This window comes from Mesoplodon densirostris, chromosome 10 (genome assembly GCF_025265405.1).
Source record: "Mesoplodon densirostris isolate mMesDen1 chromosome 10, mMesDen1 primary haplotype, whole genome shotgun sequence".
Classification (NCBI taxonomy): domain Eukaryota; kingdom Metazoa; phylum Chordata; class Mammalia; order Artiodactyla; family Ziphiidae; genus Mesoplodon; species Mesoplodon densirostris.
In genome coordinates, this window is record NC_082670.1 from 36,872,404 (window position 1) to 36,895,095 (window position 22,692).

A 22,692-nucleotide genomic window follows, 5' to 3' on the forward strand; every position below is an offset into this window, starting at 1 on the left:
TTTCAATCACCTATGCTTTATTCTTATCTATCTTCCATTTTCGATAAGATACTCAAGGGCTAAAAGCAAGCCCCTACTGAAGTAGTAAACCTGCCAAGGCTGTGCCCAGGGTGAATGCAATGTTCTCTCTCATGATCCATTGCTCAACTTGCTAATTAGACACAACACAGCCACTTCACCCGCAGCAGGCAGTAGTGGCAGAAGCACGGAGCAGAAGGGAGCAGAGAGGAAGGGATTTGGCAGAGAAAGAGACCACATCTAGATGAGACTATGGGAAAGGAGGGGGGAGGGTAGCAGGACCCAGAGTCTCACTCACTCTTTCCTTGGGACCATCATAATCCCTCCCACAGGCACTTATATCAAGTTATAAGTCCATTGGCTATCCTTCAGGACATTTTCCTGCTATTACCACAACTCTATTTCATCTTAAATATGAAGTTTTAAACAAAATCAAAATACTGATGGCACAAGCATAAATTATTAAATGAGGCAAATCATTTGGGGAAGATAAGTGTTTATAAATTACTTACCACCCCCCTTCCCCAAAGAAGGGGTAGGGGAAGGCAGACCAAAAAAAAAAAGAGAGAACTATCACAAAGCAACTCTAAAAGGACACTGGCTCTAGGATGTGATGAATCTATACTCCCCACCTTTCCCACCATCTTCACTCCAACTTTCTGGCCATCTGCTGCTACTGCTGAAGGGCAGTAGGAATGTAGAATCTGAGCTAATTCCTTCAACCTGCAAGGCAATTTATTTTAATTACCCAAATAATAAAACACTATTCACTGATATGCTTTAAGACTTCTGTCAAACCTTGGAGTTGATTTTTGTTTAAAGATCTACTTCTACAGGAAAACAGGATGTCGAAGAACCTCACTTGTCAAAACTAGATCAAAGTTATAAAAGTTCCGTAGAAAACAGAAGTTGAAAGGAAGAAGTCGACAGCTTTCTCCTCAACAGTCCTTATCCCCATCTATAATTGTCTTCAGCTTCATGTAACACAAAACTACCAGCGCTAAGGCAGCAAAAACATCCCTCCCGTTTTTTCAAACAAGTCTTCATTAGCTCCCTCTTCCGTTTAAAAGTTCCATGGCTAGTTTAAGTTATGACAACTCAAGCAGTTCTATTTCTACATTTCCTAATTAAGAAACTCACCAGAAAAATGATTTTTAACCAAAGCCAGAAAGAGGTTAGCAGAGAGTAATTCATGATTAGGCTACAGAAACAAAAGGAACATTCCACAGAGGCAAACTACCCAGTTTCCCCATTTAGTGCTGCAACTCCAGGAATCTAATGATCCTTCATTTTTTCAAAAATGAAAATGATAGTAAAACTCCCTAATGTTGACAGCAGGTGATTTTTAACTTCACTGCTGCCTGACAGGCACCTACAGGCTTTACCTGGCCTCAATCTGTCCAGTTTGGAACTGCCAATTAGTCGCTTCTCAAAAGCAAATCTCAATGTGAGTCATTTTTAAAAAGTGCTTTTCAAAGCGTCAGATACAATGAATTAGTCAAACTCAGGACGTTAGAACAAAATAAAACTCGGGTGCCCAATCCAGGCTGCAACTGTCAAAGCCAAGGGACAAAAGAACATCGTTCCAGAGCAAAGAAAGGATCAAATTCTCAAAACAGTTGTGATACATATAGTGCTCCTCTTAAATACAAATACTCTTAACTACCGCAGCAATTGAACAGGTGTCTTCATTGGTAAGCTTAGCCTTTCTCAACTGAGGTTCCACAGGACAAAATTAAGCACTAATGCCCTAAGGCACAGGTTGGCAAACCTTTTCTGTAAATATTTTAGGCTTTTCAGACCACATGGTCTCTGTCACTATTCAATTCTGCCATTGGAGCTTGAAAGCAGCTGCCAATAGTTAAGTAAATTAATGAGGTAACTGTTCCAATGAAACTTTACAGACACTGAAATTTGAATTTCATATAATATTCACAGAATTATTCTCTTCTGCAATGATTTTAAAACATAAAATGATTCTTATAAAAAATTTCTTAGTTCTTTGGCTAGATTTAGCTCTGAGGAGCAGTTTGTCGACCTACTCCCTAAGCCATCCTTTGTGTATTAATAGATTAACTTCTCTCTTACGCATGCAGAATGATACTAATTACACACCATACTACAGAGAATTGAGGAATAGTCACTCAAATCATTTTTTGCATGTCTGTAGTGCTCTGTCTAATAGAATAATACTGTCTAGTATGAAGCTAACTGATGAGATTTTGTTAGCACTTGTTAACTTGGGCAAATAACTTTACACAAGTTAAGTTACTCTTCTTAAAGTCTCAAAATATAAAAAGGAACTTTCACATCCAGTATATTGTCGATTGATAACAGAAATCAAACTGTTGCAAATTAAATCTCTGGTTAATATACTGCTAGAAATAATAAAGAAATTCCTTTAGTAAAGGCCAGAATTCAATTATCATCTTTCAATCCATTTTGTATCTTCAGATCCTGTTTCTTCTTAAAACAGAACCTAGCTGAATAAAAATCACAAGCATACATTACAGGATTGTCTCGGACAATTAAGTAACTAGATGAGTTCTAGCTCCACCTCTTTCTAGATGAGTGAACTTGAGCAAGTTCCATACTCTCTTTACTCCTCTGTTAAGGAGAGGAAATATCTGCAACCCTCCAAGAGAAGTCAAAAGTATACAATTAAACTTAGGCAGAACAGTTTGTATAGTGCTATAGAAATATCAGTTGCCATTATTACGTGCTCAGTAACTTTCTTCATATTACCATCTACTTTTTTTTATAACACTCCAGTGTTAGTTTCTGCTAAGCCTCAGGTTTAGTGGAATATTGTGCACCTAGTAGTACATTTCATTCAACACATTAAATTTAAGCAAAGAATAAGCAATAAAGATGACTGAGATGGTGTCAGCACTCAAACAGTTTAGAATGAACGCAAACACGTATACATGATAAATCAGTGCTCTAAGAGGAACAAATGAAAACCAACATGAATACTGTGGAATGAGAAAAAGTTTCACAGGTAGTTAATAAGGGCCTGGGTATGTGATGGGAGAGATACTGTAACAGAGGGAACTGCAAAAGCACAGATACAGAGGGGTAAGAGAACACTCCACACACCCCAGAATGCAGGGCAGTTCAAGTTCTAAAACAAATTACAAAAGAAGAATTTCATTTTTAAAATCCAACCAGGAAAAGAAAAACCTTCCCATTAAGTCTCTAAAAAGTACGCATCTTGAAGGATAAGCAAGGGGGCTCATTTTAAGCCAAAGAGTTGGAAAAATTATGAACCATGCTAGCTTCAACCCACTTCATCATCATTTCTCAAAGCATTTTACAATGTCTAATTAAGAGGATATATTTAGAGGGGACTGAGTTACAGGAAAGGGATGTCTGGCCTAGCAAGTCTCTGAGGAAGTGGGGACTGGCATACCTGTCTCCCTTGATGACACATGCAATATATCAACCTGCTTCAAAAACCATTTTCTTAAATTCTGCAAGTTATCACCGTTCTCAGTAAGAAAAAGCAAAACAGCAATTCTTAAAAGAATAAGTTACATAGGTTTCCTCAAGGGGAGTGGGGACTAGGAAATCTTACGTTCTTCCTCTAGAGTTTATTTTCTTACTTACATCATTTAAAACCTTTCCCGTAAACAAATTTTATTCATGTTTGCTACCCCTTTACCACCAACAAAATTAATTTACCTTGGAACTGTGCCTAAGCATGGTAAATTTTAACCCAGAAGATTAATGAGTAATAAGAAGGGTGTTCTGTAACTATTACCTCTCTCTCTCAAGATTGCCACTGCATCAGCCACACCACCAGTAGAAGATTAAAGATGGCCCCCAACTCTCTGCTAGGCCTCTGACTGAGAGATGCAGTCCAGTCCTCATCCCCACTCCCGCCCTCTTGAATCTGGGCAGGTAACTGCTTTGACCATTACAATATGGAAGAAGTGATGCTACACCAGTTTCCAGATGAGCCTGTCAACTGTGAGAAATAATAATAAATTTCTTTTTGTGTGTGTGTGTGTGGTACGCGGGCCTCTCACTGCTGTGGCCTCTCCCGTTGCGGAGCATAGGCTCCGGATGCGCAGGCTCAGCGGCCATGGCTCACGGGCCTAGCCGCTCCGTGGCATGCAGGATCCTCCCAGACCGGGACACGAACCCGTGTCCCCTGCATCGGCAGGCGGACTCTCAACCACTGCGCCACCAGGGAAGCCCTAAATTGCTTTTTTAAGGCCCTAAATTTTAGAGTAGTTTGCTAAGAAGCACCAGATAACTGGAACAGTAACCATGTCGCAGCTCCAGCTTTCAGGGCTTTCACCACACCACAACCAAAATACTGTTTCAAAGGAAACAAAGTTTCAAAGGAAACTTATAAAAGGAAATAAAAACTCATAAGTTACAACATATTGGACAGGTTTCTAATAGAATATGCTGTCAACTCTCAGAGCATTAAAAAAATGACCAAAGTGTCCTAATTCCTCCTTAGAAATGCAAAATGACCTAACATCAGTCAAGTTCCTCTGAAAGGTTATAAAAATCAAACTCCTTGAGTATACCCAAGTGATGCAATGATTGTTTACACCAAAGAAAACCCTCTGGTCTGGAAGGTTAGGTACCAGGAAGTAGTCATCTCCAGAAAGTAGTATTTAAAAAGGAAGTGGGGCCTTTTTCACAATGGGTTTGCCACCAGGACACAGGTGTCGTGAAAAACACCGCTAAACCTAAGCAAAAATGGGAAAGGAGAAGACCCACATCAACATCGTTGTCATTGGACACGTAGATTCAGGGAAGTCTACCACTACTGGCCATCTGATCTACAAATGTGGTGGGATCAACAAGAGAACCATTGAAAAGTTCGAGAAGGAGGCTGCCAAGATGGGAAAGGGCTCCTTCAAGTATGCCTGGGTCTTGGACAAACTGAAAGCTGAACGCGAGTGTGGTATCACCACTGATATCTCCCTATGGAAATTCAAGACCAGCAAGTACTATGTGAACATCATTGATGCCCCAGGACACAGAAACGTCATCAAAAACATGATTACAGGCACATCCCAGGCTGATTGTGCTGTCCTGATTGATGCTGCTGGTGTGAATCTAAAGCAGGTATTTCCAACAATGGGCAGACCCATGAGCATGCCCTTCTGGCCTACACTCTGCGTCTGAAACTAACTGTTAACAAAATGGATTCCACTGAGCCACCCTACAGCCAGAAGAGATATGAGGAAACTATTAAGGAAGTCAGCACCTATATTAAGAAAATTGGCTACAACCCTGAGACAGTAGCATTTGTGCCAATTTCTGGCTGGAATGGTGACAACATGCTGGAGCCAAGTGCTAACATGCCGTGGTTCAAGGGATGGAGAGTCACCCGTAAAGATGGCAATGCCAGTGGAACCACAATGCTTGAAACTCTGGATTGCATCCTGCCACCAACCTGCCCAACTGACAAGCCCTTGCCTTTGCCCCTCCAGGACGTCTACAAAATTGGTGGTATTGGCACTGTCCCCGTGGGTCGAGTGGAGATGGGTGTTCTCAAACCTGGCATGGTGCTCACCTTTGCTCCAGTCAACGTGACAATTGAAGTGAAGTCTGTTGAAATGCACCGTGAATTTTTGAGTGAAGCCCTTCGTTGGGACAACGTGGGCTTCAATGTCAAGAACGTGTCTGTCAAAGATGTTCATCGTGGCAATGCAGCTGGTGACAGCAAAAATGACCCACCGACGGAAGCAGCTGGCTTCACAGCTCAGGTGATTATCTTGAACCACCCAGGCCAAATCAGTGGTGGATATGCACCTGTGCTGGATTATCACACAGCTCACATTGCTTGCAAGTTTGCTGAGCTGAAGGAGAAGACTGATCGTCGTTCTGGGAAAAAGCTGGAAGATGGCCCCAAATTCTTGAAATCTGGTGATGATGCCATCATTGATATGGTTCCTGGCAAACCCATGTGTGTTGAGAGCTTCTCTGACTATCCTCCTCTGGGCCATTTTGCTGTTCGTGACATGAGACAGACGGTTGCTGTGGGTGTCATCAAAGCAGTGGACAAGAAGGCAGCCAGAGCTGGCAAGGTCACCAAGTCTGCCCAGAAAGCTCAGAAGGCTAAATGAATATTATCCCCCATACCTGCCACCCAAGTCTTAATCAGTGGTGGAAGAACGGTCTCAGAACTGTTTGTCTCAATTGGCCATTTAAGTGTTAATAGCGAAAGACTGGTTAATGATAACAATGCATCGTAAAACCTTCAGAAGGAAAGGAGAACGTTTTGTGGACCATTTGTTTTGTGCAAGGCAGTTTTATTAGTTTTTAAAATCAGTACTTTTTAATGGAAACAACTTGACCAAAACTCTGTCACAGAATTTGAGACCTATTAAAAAAGTTTAATGAGAAAAATAAAAAAAAGGAAGTGGGTAAGAAACAACTTTCGTTTTATGCTATATACAACTCTGACTTGCTTAAAATAAGCATACAACACTTTTAAATTTTTAAAAAGATACTTCCTTTGAAAAAAACGAAACCATTGTAGTCCTAACAACTTTTAAATGCCTTTTTGGTGCACTAAGATGATGGCAATGCCATTCTTAGCTATGCTTTCACAGAATGAAAGATGGTATCAGCCCCCAAATAGATACCTATTTTTAACAATGAGTAGACCCTGGGCTCTAACTTATTTCTCTTTCTCATCCCACCAGCCACATTCTCCTGCACAGTATGGCACTTCCAGTTAGCACAGTGCCCAACAAAGGGACGAGGACTGTGAAAGTGGAAACTGCTTTGACTTCCTTCTTTCAAGCTCTGACGGGTACTAGGTAAAAGGAGAGCAGTTTCAGAACTTCCCCCCATGCCTCCAGCAACTCTGTGCTAGGCCTCCTTGCAAACCATTTCCCATGGTGTTCTCCTCTTGAGGCCTCTGCCATACTCCCAAACCCCCAAAAGTTAGCAACACGGCTGGATGCATATGAAAAAGATTGGCAAAAAGTCAAATCAGAAAGATGAGGGGCTGAAAAAAAAGGAGAATAGTTTCTCCCCTGAATATCTTTAAGTTTTCATAAACTATCCATATCTCTAACCTATTCTTTTTAGACCAATTCCTTGTTCCTAAGAAATTCCATCAGGAAACAGATAAAGGAAAGATGAAATTCAGAACATTTTGCTCTGCTTCTGGTTATTAATGTCAAGTAAAGAACCAAGGTGGAAAGTAAATAACCACAAGAAAAGTTACAAGTTTTTGAAATTATCACAGGTTTTGTTAGGTTCTTCTCTGACTTATCATTGAGCGTTGAGGACTCACTGTTAGCTATAAGCACTTGCAAGGGCCCTTCCGAACCCTCAGTTTATCAGCAGATTCCCTAAAAGGATAGAAACAAAGGTTCAGCAAGTTCCAACTACCAATATTTCTTCCAAAACATCATTTATTAGAGTCTTATGATCTCAGATTCAAGTTATTCCACTTACTAAACCCTAATACTCCAATTTAGTTTCTCTCAGAGGAAAATACACAATACACAAATCAAGATAAAATATGAACTGATAAATGAGTTCTATAAAAACCTGATAAATGAAGAAGAATGTCTAAGTACAGTTTAGCAAATTTAGATGTTAAAAAAAAGATTAGTTAAGAATGACCAAAGGATCACCCATGCTAAATACATTAATAATACAGAGCAACTTGGAGAGCAAGAGACTGAGGAGAGGGAATCATGTAGCGTTATTTTTAAAGCAGTATAACACGTGCAAAGTTAAGAGATAATCTTATTACACCCAGCATCAGTAAGACATCTATTAACTTTTGGGATATGTTCCAATCCTTTTTTTTTTTTTAAGAAACTACAAGGATCTACACTGATGGTAGAAAAATTATCAGAGCTTTGTGTTAAAGAAACATGGGATGTCTGATCCAGAGAAGAAAAGGAAAAGAGGTCTCGTTTACCAAAGATTGTTGGATATATTAAAGGTTTTTTTAATGAGGAAAATGCCAAGTAACTGCAAAACAGGCTCAAATGTCAAGTCATTAGGCAAACAGGGTCTCTGAACAAGAATACAGTGGACCACAAAGTTCCCAAAACAAAACTGTGATATTAGCTCTCAGTGTTGCCTTTGGCTTCAGGGAGACAGGCAGGATTTTACAAAATTGGACCACAAGTGAGGACAGGCACACTTTTGTTTAAAAAGCCAATCACCTTAATAGTCAGTAGACAGTGGGATAAAGGCACTAAGATTTTTAAAAAATCATCCCCTAGTAGAAATCAACACATTAATGGATCAGACACGGTTTTGCAACCGGGGTGCACAGAGGGCGAGGGTATCTCACAAACCGTACCTAAAATCAAATCAAGGCAACTAGAAAAAAACTAGGCTGGAATACAAAGTTACCTAAGAAAATTACAATCAATTCTAGCCCATTTCCTGATGTCAGGTTAAGAATGCTTGCTGATAAGTGACTTTTGTAGTTATAATTTAAAAAGCAAATTAGGGTATCTATAAACAGGAGAAGAGAGAAACAAAATAGTGGTATATTCACACAACAGAAACTATTAAAAACTACACAATAAAAAGGAACAAACTACTGATATACCCAAGATTGATGAATATCAAAAACATTACACTGGGGCTTCCCTGGTGGCGCAGTGGTTGAGAGTCCACCTGCTGATGCAGGGGACACGGGTTCGTGCCCCGGTCTAGGAAGATCCCACATGACGCAGAGCGGCTGGGCCCGTGAGCCATGGCCTCTGAGCCTGCGTGTCCGGAGCCTGTGCTCCGCAACGGGAGAGGCCACAACAGTGAGATGCCCGCGTACCGCCAAAAAAAAAAAAAAAAAAAAAAAAAAAAAATTACACTGAGTCAAGGAAGCCTTACAAAGAGTACATACCATGTGATTCCATTTACATGACTTCCAAATCAGGCAAAACTGATGTACAGTAGGAAAAAAATTTTTCCCAGGGAGGGAAGAACAGGGAGCAGAATGACTGGAAAGAAACATGAGGGAACTTTTCACAGTGAGAGTACAATATAATATAGTATATACAGTATGATGTATATCTTGATAGAGGTTTGGGTGTCAAAACTCATCAAACAATATACTTAAGATATTCTGTTTTCCACTCTAAACTGTACTTCAAATTTTTTTTAAAGTTAAAAAAAGTTAATAATATGCATATTGAAATATTTGGGGGTAAATGTACCGATGTCTGCAATTTACTTGGAAAATAAAAAAATAAGATAGCAGAATAGAAAGTAAATAAAGCAAAATATTACAGAATCTGGGTGGTAGGTAAACAGGTGTACAATTTGTGTACAATTCTTTCAATTTTTGTTTTTCATGATAAATACAATTATTTCATGATAAAATGTTAGGGAAAAAAAGAAAATTTGATATTAGAAAAACAGTCTCTTTCCATTAAGCTATTACTCAAAGAATTAAGGCTCATTTGGAGCCTCTCTTTGGAATAGGGACTATCATTACCCACCTTCATTACTGGAGTAAAATATTTACTCAAGACCATCCAGTTCCCTCTTTGCTGATTCTTCTATCACCCAACAAACTTCTAACCAATTACTGTTCCTCAAGTACCCTGAATTCACAAAAGGGATGCTCTGGACTAAGGCAAACATATAAAAGCATTATAGTCACAGATGAAGTACAGCCTAAAAAGCTTTTAATCAATTGGTTCCGTGCTTTATTAATGTAATTAATCTTCCTCTTATCTCTGGTTTTTCTAATCAACCGGTCTCTTATAAGTCTAGTTAGCATAATTACCTCCCCAAAAGTCTTAGGAAACCATCAATATAAGTTTCTAGTTTCGGAAGCAAAGGACTAAGCCACAGACAGCAATGTCTCAAAAACAGACACCAAGATATCCCTGTTGGCGCAGTGGTTAAGAATCCGCCTGCCAATACAGGGGACAGGGGTTCAATCCCTGGTCCAGGAAGATTCCACATGCCACAGAGCAACTAAGCCTGTGTGCCACAACTACTCAGCCTGTGCTCTAGAGCCCGCAAGCCAGAACTACTGAGCCCGTGTGCTGCAAATACTGAAGCCCACGCACCTAGAGCCCATGCTCTACAACAAGAGAAGCCACCACAATGAGAAGCCTGCACACCTCAATGAAGAGTAGCCCACGCTCGCCACAACTAAAGAAAGCCCACGCGCAGCAACAAAGACCCAACGCAGCCAAAATTAGATTAATTTTTTTTAAAGTAAGTGTAAATTTGTAATTTAAAGGAAAAAAAAAAAAAAAGGCAGCACCAACCTTGTGAAGGTAACCATGCCTGAAGCAGCCAGCCGGTTTTCTCACCTGTAAAATTCTGATATCTGTCCTGCCCAAAACAGGCTTGTGAGGATAAATAAGATAACATACATGAAAGCATTTTAAAAATAAAGTTCTACACGAGTGTTATATATTATTATGATTCCATGATGTTACTAACAACCTCTCAAAACCACCTGTGTTGCTGGACAAATAAGGAAAGAATTATTTAAACAGATTATTACCATAAAGGAATAAGGTCACTTAAGAGAACTTTCCAGTACAAACACCTGACCCACAGTGATTAGTGTTGACTCACAGATATCTCTATGAGTCAAGAACTACTACCCCCCCATTTACAACATGTCTTTTTGTCTCACCCACATTCAAGTACACAAAGTAATAGGGGAGACAGACACTGTTGAGTTTAATAGCTTACTGGCATTTTTCTGGGAGTGCTACTAAATACCTCTTGCAAATCCAAGGTTCACAACACTACTAAACAATTAAAAAGGCCCTAATTCAAGCAGCTGTCACCAAGTAAACTATCTTGTCCATTTCAAACAGATTCCCCATGAAGATCAGCAGCAGCACCTAAGGCTTTATATCACGACCTCATCGTGGTTTTGAAAATAAATTTCTCCTAATCCCTACAGCTACTCAACAGATTCAGCATAACTTTAAGATTATTCATTTCAGGCTATCATCAAAAAGTCTACAAACAATACATGCTGCAGAGGATGTGGAGGAAAAGGGAACCCTTGTGTTAGTGGGAATATAAATTTGTGTAGCCACTGTGGAAAACAGTACAGAGGTTCCTTAAAAAATGAAAAGTAGGGACCTCCCTAGTGGCACAGTGTTAAGAACCCGCCTGCCAATGCAGGGGACATGGGTTCGAGCCCTGGTCCAGGAAGATCCCACATGCCACAGAGCAACTGAACCCAGGTGCCACAACTACTGAGGCTGCATTCTAGAGCCTGCGAGCCACAACTACTGAAGCCCATACACCTAGAGCCCATGCTCCGCAAGAGAAGCTAACGCAATGAGAAGCCCACGCACCGCAACGAAGAGCAGCCCCCGCTTACTGCAACTAGAGAAAGCCCACACACAGCAACAATGACCCAATGCAGCCAAAAATAAATTAATTAAAATAATTTTTTTTTTCTTCTTTTTGCGGTATGCGGGCCTCTCACTGTTGTGGCCTCTCCCGTTGCGGAGCACAGGCTCCGGATGCGCAGGCCCAGCGGCCATGGCTCACGGGCCCAGCCGCTCCACGGCATATGGGATCCTCCCAGACCGGGGCACAAACCCGTATCCCCTGCATCGGCAGGCGGACTCTCAACCACTGCGCCACCAGGGAGGCCCTAAAATAAATTTTAAAAAATAAAAGTACAACTACCGTATGATCCAGCAATTCCAATTCTCGCTATACAGTGGGAAAAAATGAAAACTTCAATTCGAAAAAATCCATGCACCCCAATGTTCATAGCAGCACTATTTATAGCTGCCAAGACATGGAAGCAACCCAAGTACCCATCAACAGAAGATTGGCTTAAGAAGATGTGATATATATATATATATATATATATACACACATATATATACACATACATATATTATATATATATAAAATATATATGTATATATGTAATGGAACATTACTCAGCCATAAAAAAATATTGCCATTTACAGCAACATGAATGAACCTAGAGAATAAGTCAGAGAAAGACAAATAAATATGATATCATTTATATGTGGAATCTAAAAAATAATACAAATGAATCAATATACAAAACAGAAACAGACTCACAGAAAACAAACTTACGTTACCAAGGGGAGGCAGGGGGAAGGACAAATTAGGAATATGGGATTAACAGATATTTTATACTTAAAATAGATAACCAATAAGGATTTACTATATAGCACAGGGAATTATACCCAATACCTTATAATAACCCATAATGAACATAATCTGCAAAATAAACAAAAAAAGATTATTCATTCAAATGGGAAATAGTACCATACTTGAAGACAGGGTCATCTGCAGAAAACTGAGACATACTTAAGAGTACAATTTCTCTCCCTCTCAAAAAAAAAAAAAAAAAATTCTCTCCCTCTCTTTTTTTTAAAGTAGTGATTGAAGAAGAAAAAATAAACTTTCTTTTAAAAATTTTAGTTTAAGCCTAAAATTCTAGGCTCAAAGTTTATAATCACCACATACCCTGTGGACAAAAGAAACAAAAAGAAAAAGGGGCAGATTAAAGTTTATCCCAAGGCCTTCATCATTCATTATTTACTGATTAGTTATAATGTGCTCACCACCATTATAAATTACAAAAGATACAAAAATGTATCCTTTATACAACCTTATAATAACAGAAATCTGGTAAGAGGCAGGAAATGCATACGGAATTAATTCCCTTGGCCAATTTTTCCAAGGGTCAACAAAGGCTCTTCTTTGTCCCACAAGCAATTCAACTGTACAAAAAAAATTAAAAATAAGGATGAAAATATTTAAACACTTGCTCTTCAACACAGCAATGACCCACCTAAAACAAGAGTTAACAAATTGTGGACATAAGTTATCTTTCATATCAGAATCTGAATACAAAATACCATTTAAAGCTCTTTTTTGATTCAGCAGGGCTCCCACAAAACACACATTTAAAAGCCAAGCCCAGCCAAAGTCCTTGTAACATTTGGGAGGGGAAGTCTAAATTTCAAATGTTTAAATGGAAGAAAAGATAGCATGCTATATGTGAATAGAATGTGACAAATATTAAATGCAGTCCAGCTACTTGCATTTAACCTTCTATGTAAAGGAATTACCACTACTTACCAAGTAGTTTAGAGTGGGAGTGTAGCATAGTGAGAGGAATACAAGCTCTGAAGAGTCAGGCCACTGATTTGCTATGCAAAATCTTGGAAAACTGACTAAGCTTCAATTTCCTTGACTGTAAAACAGGAAACCACTATTTCACAACCACACAATTCCTATGAGGATTAGGAAAATAATACATATAAAGTGACAGTCATCCTGTAAATGGCAGCAACTGTTACTGCTTCCAGTATTAATGTACATTTGAGCTAATACCTTAAAAAAAAAAAAGACTGAAACAAAAATTAGAAAATACTCTGAGACGAAAACAATACATCAAAATTTACAGGATGCAGTTAAGGGAGTGCTTAGAGGGAAATTTATACCTGTCTATGCCTATATCAAAAAGAAGAAAGATCTCAAATCAAACTAATCTTCCACCTTAAAACACGAGAAAAAGAACAAATTAAACGTAAAGAAAGCAGAAGAAATGAAATAATAAAGCTGAACAGAAAGTAATGCTATAAAAAAAAGACAAAAACTATACAGTAAGTGAAATTAAAAGTTGGTTCTTTGAAAAAAATCAACAAAACTGACAAACTTTTAGCTGGACTGACCAAGAAAAAACAGAGAGAAGACCCAAACTATTGAACTCAGGAATGAAAGACGACATCACAACCAATGCTACAGATAATTAAAAAGATATAAGGGAAGATGACTTTGATGAAATAGATAAATTTCTAGAAAAACACAAAGTACTAAAACTCACAAGAAACATTAGAGAATCTGAACAGGCCTACAAGTAAGGAGATGGAATTGGTAATTTTAAAACTTTCCACAAAGAAAAGCCCAAGCACAGATGGATTCACTGATGAATTTTAACAAATATTTAAAGAAGAATGAATACCAATTCTTCACACTCTTCCCAAAAAATGGAAGAGGAGGGAACACATCCCAATTCATTCTATGAGCTCAGTATTACCCTGATACCAAAACCAGACAAAGATATCACAACAAAACAAAACTAGAAGTCAAAATATCATATAGTCACAGAAATCCTCAGTAAAATACTAGCAAACCAAATCCAGCAACAAGTAAAAAGGATTATACACTAAAACCAAACAGGATTTATCCCAGGAATGCAAGGCTGGTTTAGCATCAGAAAATTAACCAAACTAATAGATCATGTAGTGAAAGATTAAAGGACAAAAAACCACATGACAGTCTCAATTAGACACAGAAAAAGCACTGGACCAAATCCAATACCCCTTCATGAAAATAAAGAAATAAATAAACTCAACAAACTAAGGATACAAAGGAACTTCTTCATCCTGATGAAAGGGATTTACAAAAAAGCTTATATCATCACCACTGCTAACTTCATTACTTAATGGTGAAAGACTGGAAGCTCCCCCCATAAGATCCAGAACAAGACAAGGATGTCTGCTTTCATCATTTCTATTTAACCTTGTATTACAAGTTCTTGGCAGGGCAATTAAGCAAGAAAACGAAATAAAAGGCATCCAGATTGGGGGGAAAAAAGAAGTAAAACTATCCCTATTTGCAGATGACATCATCTTGTATATAGAAACATCCTAAGGAATTCACTACAAAATTACTGGAGCTAAGAAGTTCAGCAAGTTTGCAGGATACAAGAACAATACACAAAAATCAATTGTATTTCTATATGCTATCACTGCACAATCTGAAAATGAGTATCAAAACAAATAAAACAGGTATAAATTTAACAAAGAAGTGCAAGCCTTCTACACTGAAAACTATAAAACATTGTTGAAAGAAATTGAAGACATAGGACTTCCCAGGTGGTCCAGTGGTTAAGACTCTGCCTTCCAATGGAGGGGGCATGGGTTCAATCCCAGGGAGCTAAGATCCCACATGACACGTGGTGCGGCCAAAAACAAAGTAAAAGAAATTGAATACAGAGATAAATGAAAAGATATCCCAACATTCAAGTGTAGGGAGACTAAATACTGTTAACATGGCAACAGTCCCCAAATTAACCTAAGAGATGCAATGCAATCCCTTATCAAATTCCTAGCTGGTTTTGCAGAAATTGACAAGCTGATCCTAAAATTCATATGGAAATGCAAAGGACCCAAAATACTCAAAATAATCTTGATAAAGAAGAACAAAGTTGGAGGAATCACACTTTCTGATTTCAAAACTTACTAGAAAATAAGTATTCAAGACAGTGGGATACAGGCATCAATGGAATAAAACTGTGAGCCCAAAAGTAAACTTTTACATTTACAGTTAACTGATTTTTGACAAGGGTGCCAAGACAATTCAATAGGGAAAGAATAGTTTTTTCAACAAATTGTGTGGGGGCAATCAGATTACCCACATGCAAAAGAATAAAGGAGGAACCCTGTCTCACACTATATACAAAAATTAACTCAAAATGGATCAACAATTTAAACAAAACAGCTAAGACTTTAAGACATAATTTTAATGATACAACATAGTTGTAAATCTTCACGATCTTGGATCAGGCAACATTTTCTTAGATATGACATCAAAGACACAAGCACCCAGAAAAAAAAGATAAATTGGACTTTATCAGAATTAAAAACTTCTGCGCCTAAAAGGGCAGTATCTCAAAAAAAGTGAAAAACCACCTACAGAACGGGAGAAAGTATATGTAAATCATATATCTGCTAAGGGACTAGTAACCAAAATATATACCAATAAAAAAAGGTTTATAAGTCAACAATAAAAACACATAACTCGATTTAAAAATGGACAAAGGATTGAACAAGCATTTCTCCAAAGAAGATATACAAATGGCCAAGAGGCACATGAAAAGATGTTCAATATCATTAGTCATTAGCAAAAGCAAATCAAAACCACAATGAGATGCTATTTCATACCCACTACGATGGCTATAATCAAAAAGATGGGCAAGGATATGGAGACACTGGAACCCTCATACGTTGCTGGTGGGAATGTAAAATGGTGCAGCCACTCTGGAAAACGATACGACAGTTACTCAAAAAGTTAAACATCTAATTACCATATCACCCAGCTTCCCCTCCTAGGTATATATCCAAGAAATTGAAAACAGGTGTTCAAACAAAAACTTGTACACAAATGTTCATGGCATTATTCATACTAGCCAAAAAGTGATAACAACCCACAATGTCCATCAACTGATGAGTGGATAAACAAAATGTGGTATACCGGGACTTCCCTGGTGGTGCAATGGTTGGGAATCCGCCTGCCAATGCAGGGGACACGGGTTCGAGCACTGGTCCAGGAAGATCCCACATGCCGTGGGGCAGCTAAGCACATGCGCCACAACTACTGAGCCTGTGCTCTGGAGCCCACAAGCCACAACTATGGAGTCCATGGGCCACAACTACTGAGGCCTGCACGCCTAGAGCCCGCCCACCGCAACGAAGAGTAGCCCCCGCTCTCCGCAACTAGAGAAAGCCCACGCGCAGCAACGAGACCCAACGCAGCCAAAAATAAATAATTTTTTTTAAAAATGTGGTATACCCATACAAAGGAATATTATTCAACCATAAAAAGAAATGAAGTACTAATACATGCTACAACACAGATGAAACTTAAAACCATTCTACTAAGTGAAAGAAGGCAGACACAAAAGGCCACATATTTTATGATTCCATTTATATAAAATGTTCAGAACTGGCAAATCAATAAAAACAGAGTTAGATTTGTGACTGCCAGAGGGAAAGAGCAATGTGGAGTGACTGCTAATGGGTACATGATTTCTTTTTGAAGTAAAAATTTTCTGGAGCTTGATGGTGGTGACACCTGCACAACTTTCTGAATATACTAAAAATCACTAAATTGTACACTTTTAAAGGATGGATTTTAAGGTATGTGAATTGTACTTTCTATGTTCAATAATGTAATATTAAGGCCATATTCAAAAATTTTCAATCTCTTAACTAGAAAATGATAATCCCAAAGTTTTAGCTAAAACAAATGGCAGCAGCAGCACTTCAAACATGCATGAAATTCTGAGCCAGATCAAGCACCACCTTTCTAATCTTTCCGGGTTAAAATACTGCAAGTTGTCCTTGTCTGCAGATCCAGCCAATGTCCTGGACCTTCTTGTCAGTCTCCATGTTGTAAAGCAGCGGGGAGTCAAAACAGCTTCAGGCTGGGATATTCTAAAATCCAGCAACAGCAAGTTGCCAATATACTTATGAGACCATTAAACCATAACCATATAATTTTAAACAAATTTAAAGTGTATCTTTGTGTATTTACCATTAACACATATTTAACATTAACGTATTTACCATTAACACAAAAGTATACAATTGTACTTTAATAAGAGCTCATCTAAAAATTCAAATGACCCAACTGTCCTTGATCACAGAATTCAAATGCTGAAATGCTTAAAATTCCTTAAAGTCATAATATAGCAGTCACATAGCTAAATAAACAGAAGACTTTATAGAAAATAACATGCAGCAAAATAGTATTTTCACAATACCTGAAAAATGCAGTTTGACCTTAACTCTCAATCACACTATGTATGGACTAATATGTACTCTCTTCTGTGTCATACTGACACACAACCATAATAATGAGTAAAACAGTATAAATCAGTATCAGCCAAGAAGTGTGGGCCCTCATATTACTTCATACCTCACTTAATTTTTCCTAAATATATACTGAACTTCATTTTTAAGAAACAAATTTTACTACCTCCCACATGATCAGTTTCTTTCTACGCCATCCCAACCTATGGGCGGGAGCTGGGGTGGAATAGAGAGAATATATTTATCTATTGTCTTCAGCAACATAGATGCACTTCAAAAATATAACATGCAGTTGGAAAGACTTCAGAAAAGACATCTAAATATTTACAAGGATGGAAGTGCAGACTAAACAGACTTCTTTCTAGAAAACCCAAAGCTGAGAAAGGAGGATTAAATCTATAAAATTAAGTAAAATATCAAGACAAATGAGGTGAATGCAATCTTGTCCACCAGAAACTAAAGGACCTAAGAACAAGGTACCTCCTAAAATCTAAGATGTTGGAAGTTCAAGCTTTGGGTTTTTTAGAAATATAACCTAGATTAGGAACCAAGATGGCGGAGTAGAAGGACGTGCTCTCACTCCCTCTTGCGAGAACACCACAATCACAACTAGCTGCTGGACAATCATTGACAGGAAGACACTGAAACTCACCAAAAAAGATACCCCACATCCAAAGAAAAACGAAAAGGCACAATGAGACAGTAGGAGGGGTGCAATCACAGTAAAATCAAATCCCGTAACTGCTGGGTGGGTGACTCACAACACTTATACCACAGAAGTCCATCCACTGGAGTGAAGGTTCGGAGCCCCACGTCAGGTTCCCAAGCTGGGGATCGGGCAATGGGAGGAGGAATTCCTAAAGAATCAGACTTTGAAGGCTAGTGGGATTTGACTGCAGGACTTCGACAGAACTGGGGGAAACAGAGACTCCACTCCTGGAGGGCAAACACAAAGTAGTGTGTACATCGGGAGCCATGGGAAGGAGCAGTGACCCCAGGGGAGACTGAACCAGACCTACCTGCTAGTGTTGCAGGGTCTCCTGCAGAGGTGGGTGGTGGCTGTGGCTCACCATGGGGACAAGGACACTGGCAGAAGAAGTTCTGGGAAGTACTCCTTGGCATGAGCCCTCCCAGAGTCCACCATTAGCCCCACCAAAGAGCCCAGGTAGGCTCCAGTGTTGGGTTGCCTCAGGTCAAACAACCAACAGGGAGGGAACCCAACCCCACCCATCAGCAAGGAAGAGGATTAAAGTTTTACTGAGCTCGGCCCACCAGAGCGACAGTCAGCTCTACCCACCACCAGTCCCTCCCATCAGGGAACTTGCACAAGTCTCTTAGATAGCCTCATCCACCAGAGGGCAGACAGCAGAAGCAAGAAGAACTACAATCCTGCAGCCTGTGGAACAAAAACCACATTCACAGAAAGACAGACAAGATGAAAAGACAGAGGGCTATGTGCCAGATGAAGGAACAAGATAAAACCCCAGAAAAACAACTAAATGAAGTAGAGATAGACAACCTTCCACAAAAATAATTCAGAATAATAGTGAAAAGATGCAGGACCTCGGAAAAGAATGGATGCAAAGATGGAGAAGATGCAAAAAATATTTAACAAACACCTAGGAGAATTAAAGAACAAACAAACAGAGATGAACAATAAAATACACTAAAAGGAATCAATAGCAGAAAAACTGAGGCAGAAAAGCGGATAAGTGACCTGGAAGACAGAATGGTGGAATTCACTGCTGCAGAACAGAATAAAGAAAACAGAATGAAAACAAATGAAGACAGCCTAAGAGACCTCTGGAAAAACATTAAACACAACAACATTCGCATTATAGGGGTCCCAGAAGGAGAAGAGAGAAAGGACCCGAGAAAATACATGAAGAGATTACAGTCGAAAACTTCCCTAACATGGGAAAGGAAATAGCCACCCAAGTCAAGGAAGCACAGAGAGCCCCATACAGGAAAAACACAAGGAGAAACATGCTGAGACACACAGTAATCAAACTAGCAAAAATTAAAGACAAAGAAAAATGATTGAAAGCAGCAAGGCAAAAACGACAAATAACTTGCAAGGAAACTCCCATAAGGTTAACAGCTGATTTCTCAGCAGAAACTCTACAAGCCAGAAGGGAGTGGCATGATATACTTAAAGTGATGAAAGGGAAGAACCTACAACCAAGATTACTCTACCCAGCAAGGATCTCATTCAGATTCCATGAAGAAATCAAAAGCTTTACCAACAAGCAAAAGCTAAGAGAATTCAGCACCACCAAACCAGCTCTACAACAAATACTAAAGGAACTTCTCTAAGTAGAAAACACCAGAGAAGAAAACGACCTACAAAAACAAACTCAAAACAATTCAGAAAATGGTCATAGGAACATACATATCAATAATTACCTTAAACGTGAATAGATCAAGTGTTCCAAACAAAAGACACAGTCTTAGGGGCTTCCCTGGTGGCGCAGTGGTTGGGAGTCCACCTGCCGATGCAGGGGAGACGGGTTCGTGCCCCGGTCAGGGAAGATCCCACATGCCGCGGAGCGGCTGGGCCGGTGAGCCATGGCCGCTGAGCCTGCACGTCCAGAGCCTGTGCTCCGCAACGGGAGAGGCCACGGCAGTGACAGGCCTGCGTACCGCAAAAAAAAAAAAAAAAAAAAGACACAGTCTTGCTGAATGGATACAAAAACAAGACCCATCTATATGCTGTCTGCAAGAGACCCATTTCAGACCTAGGGACACATACAGACTGAAAGTGAGGGAATGGAAAAGATATTCCATGCAAATGGAAATCAAAAGAAAGCTGGAGTAGCAATACTCATATCAGATAAAACAGACTTTAAAATAAAGAATGTTACAAGAGACAAGGAAGGACACTACATAATGATCAAGGGATCAATCCAAGAAAAAGATATAACAATTATAAATATTTATGCACCCAACATAGGAGCACCTCAATATGTAAGGCAACTGCTAACAGGTATAAAAGAGGAAATTGACAGTAACACAATGATAGTGGGGGACTTTAACACCTCACTTACCCCAATGCACGGATCATCCAAACAGACAATTGATAAAGAAACACAAGCTTTAAATGACACAACAGACCAGATAGATTTCATTGATATTTATAGGACATTCCATGCAGAAACAGCAGATTACAGTTTCTTCTCAAGTGTGCATGGAACATTCTCCAGGATACATCACATCTTGGGTCACAAATCAAGCCACAATAAATTTAAGAAAACTGAAATCATATCAAGCATCTTTTGTGACCACAATGCTATGAGATTAGAAATGAATCACAGGGAACAAAACGTAAAAAACACAAACACATAGAGGCTACACGTTACTAAATAACCAAGAGATCACTGAAGAAATCAAAGAGGAAATCAAAAAATACCTAGAGACAAATGACAAATAAAACACGACAATCCAAAACCTATGGGATGCAGCTAAAGCAGTTCTAAGAGGGAAGTTTACAGCTATACAAGCCTACCTCAAGAAACAAGAAAAATCTCAAATAAACAATCTAACTTGACACCTAAAGGAGCTAGAAAAAGAAGAACAAACAAAACTCAAAGTTAGCAGAAGGAAAGAAATCATAAAGATCAGAGCAGAAATAAATGAAATAGAAACAAAGAAAAAAATGGCAAGAATCAATAAAACTAAAAGCTGGTTCTTTGAGAAGATAAACAAAATTGATAAACCACTGGCAGGACTGATCAAGAAAAACAGGGAGAGTACTCAAATCAATAAAATTAGAAATGAAAAAAGAGAAGTTACAACAGACACCGCAGAAATACTAAGCATCCTAAGACACTACTACAAGCAACTCTATACTAATAAAATGAAGAAATGGACAAATTCTTAGAAAGGTATAACCTTCCAAGACTGAATCAGGAAAAAAATAGAAAATATGAACAGACCAGTCACAAGTAATGAAATTGAAACTGTGATTAAAAACCTTCCAACAAACAAAAGTCCGGGAACAGATGGCTTCACAGGTGAATTCTATCAAACATTTAGAGAAGAACTAACACCTATCCTTCTCAGACTCTTCCAAAAAATTGTGAAGAAAGGAAATCTCCCAAACTCATTCTATGAGGCCACCATCACACTGATACCAAAACCAGACAAACATACTACAAAAAAAGAAAATTACAGACCAATATCACTGATGAATATAGATGCAAAAATCCTCAACAAAATACTAGCAAACAGAATCCAACAACACATTAAAAGGATCATACACCACGATCAAGTGGGATTTATCCTAGGGATGCAAGGAATCTTCAATATACGGAAATCAATCAACGTGATACACCATATTAACAAATTGAAGAATAAAAACCATAAGATCATCTCAATAGATGCAGAAAAAGCTTCTGACAAAATTCAACACCCATTTATGATAAAAACTATCCAGAAAGTGGGCATAGAGGGAACCTACCTCAACATAACAAAGGCCATATATGACAAACCCACAGCAAACATCATTCTCAATGGTGAAAAACTGAAAGCATTTCCTCTAAGATGAGGAACAAGACAAGGATGTCCACTCTCACCACTATTATTCAACATAGCTTTGGAGTCCTACCACCGCAATCAGAGAAGAAAAAGAAATAAAAGGAATACAAACTGGAAAAGAAGTAAAACTGTCACTGTTTGCAGATGACATGATACTATACATAGAGAATCCTAAAGATGCCACCAGAAAACTACTAGAGCTAATCAATGAATTTGGTAAAGCAGTAGGATACAAAATTAATGCACAGAAATCTCTTGCATTCCTATACACTAATGATGAAAAATCTGAAAGAGAAATTAAGGAAACACTCCCATTTACCCCTGCAACAAAAAGAATAAAATACCTAGGAATAAACCTAAGGAGACAGAAGACCTGTATGTAGAAAACCATAAGACACTGTTGAAAGAAATTAACAATGATAGCAACAGATGGAGAGATATACCATGTTCTTGGATTGGAAGAATCAATATTGTGAAAATGACTATACTATCCAAAGCAATCTACAGATTCAATGCAATCCCTATCAAATTAGCAATGGCATTTTTT

At 38.7% G+C, this 22,692-nt stretch overlaps 2 protein-coding genes across 2 annotated transcripts in view; one reads left to right on the top strand and one right to left on the bottom strand.

The window, feature by feature from the left end:
• Nucleotides 1–22,692, bottom strand: part of ZFAND3 (zinc finger AN1-type containing 3) — a 331,407-nt gene that overhangs the window by 291,602 nt on the left and 17,113 nt on the right. The window lies entirely within an intron of this gene.
• Nucleotides 4,733–6,283, top strand: LOC132496770 (elongation factor 1-alpha 1-like). Its single transcript, XM_060109275.1, is given in 2 exon segments — nucleotides 4,733–5,098; nucleotides 5,101–6,283. Coding segments are annotated over 2 exon segments (1,374 nt in total). The 5' UTR covers nucleotides 4,733–4,737; the 3' UTR covers nucleotides 6,114–6,283.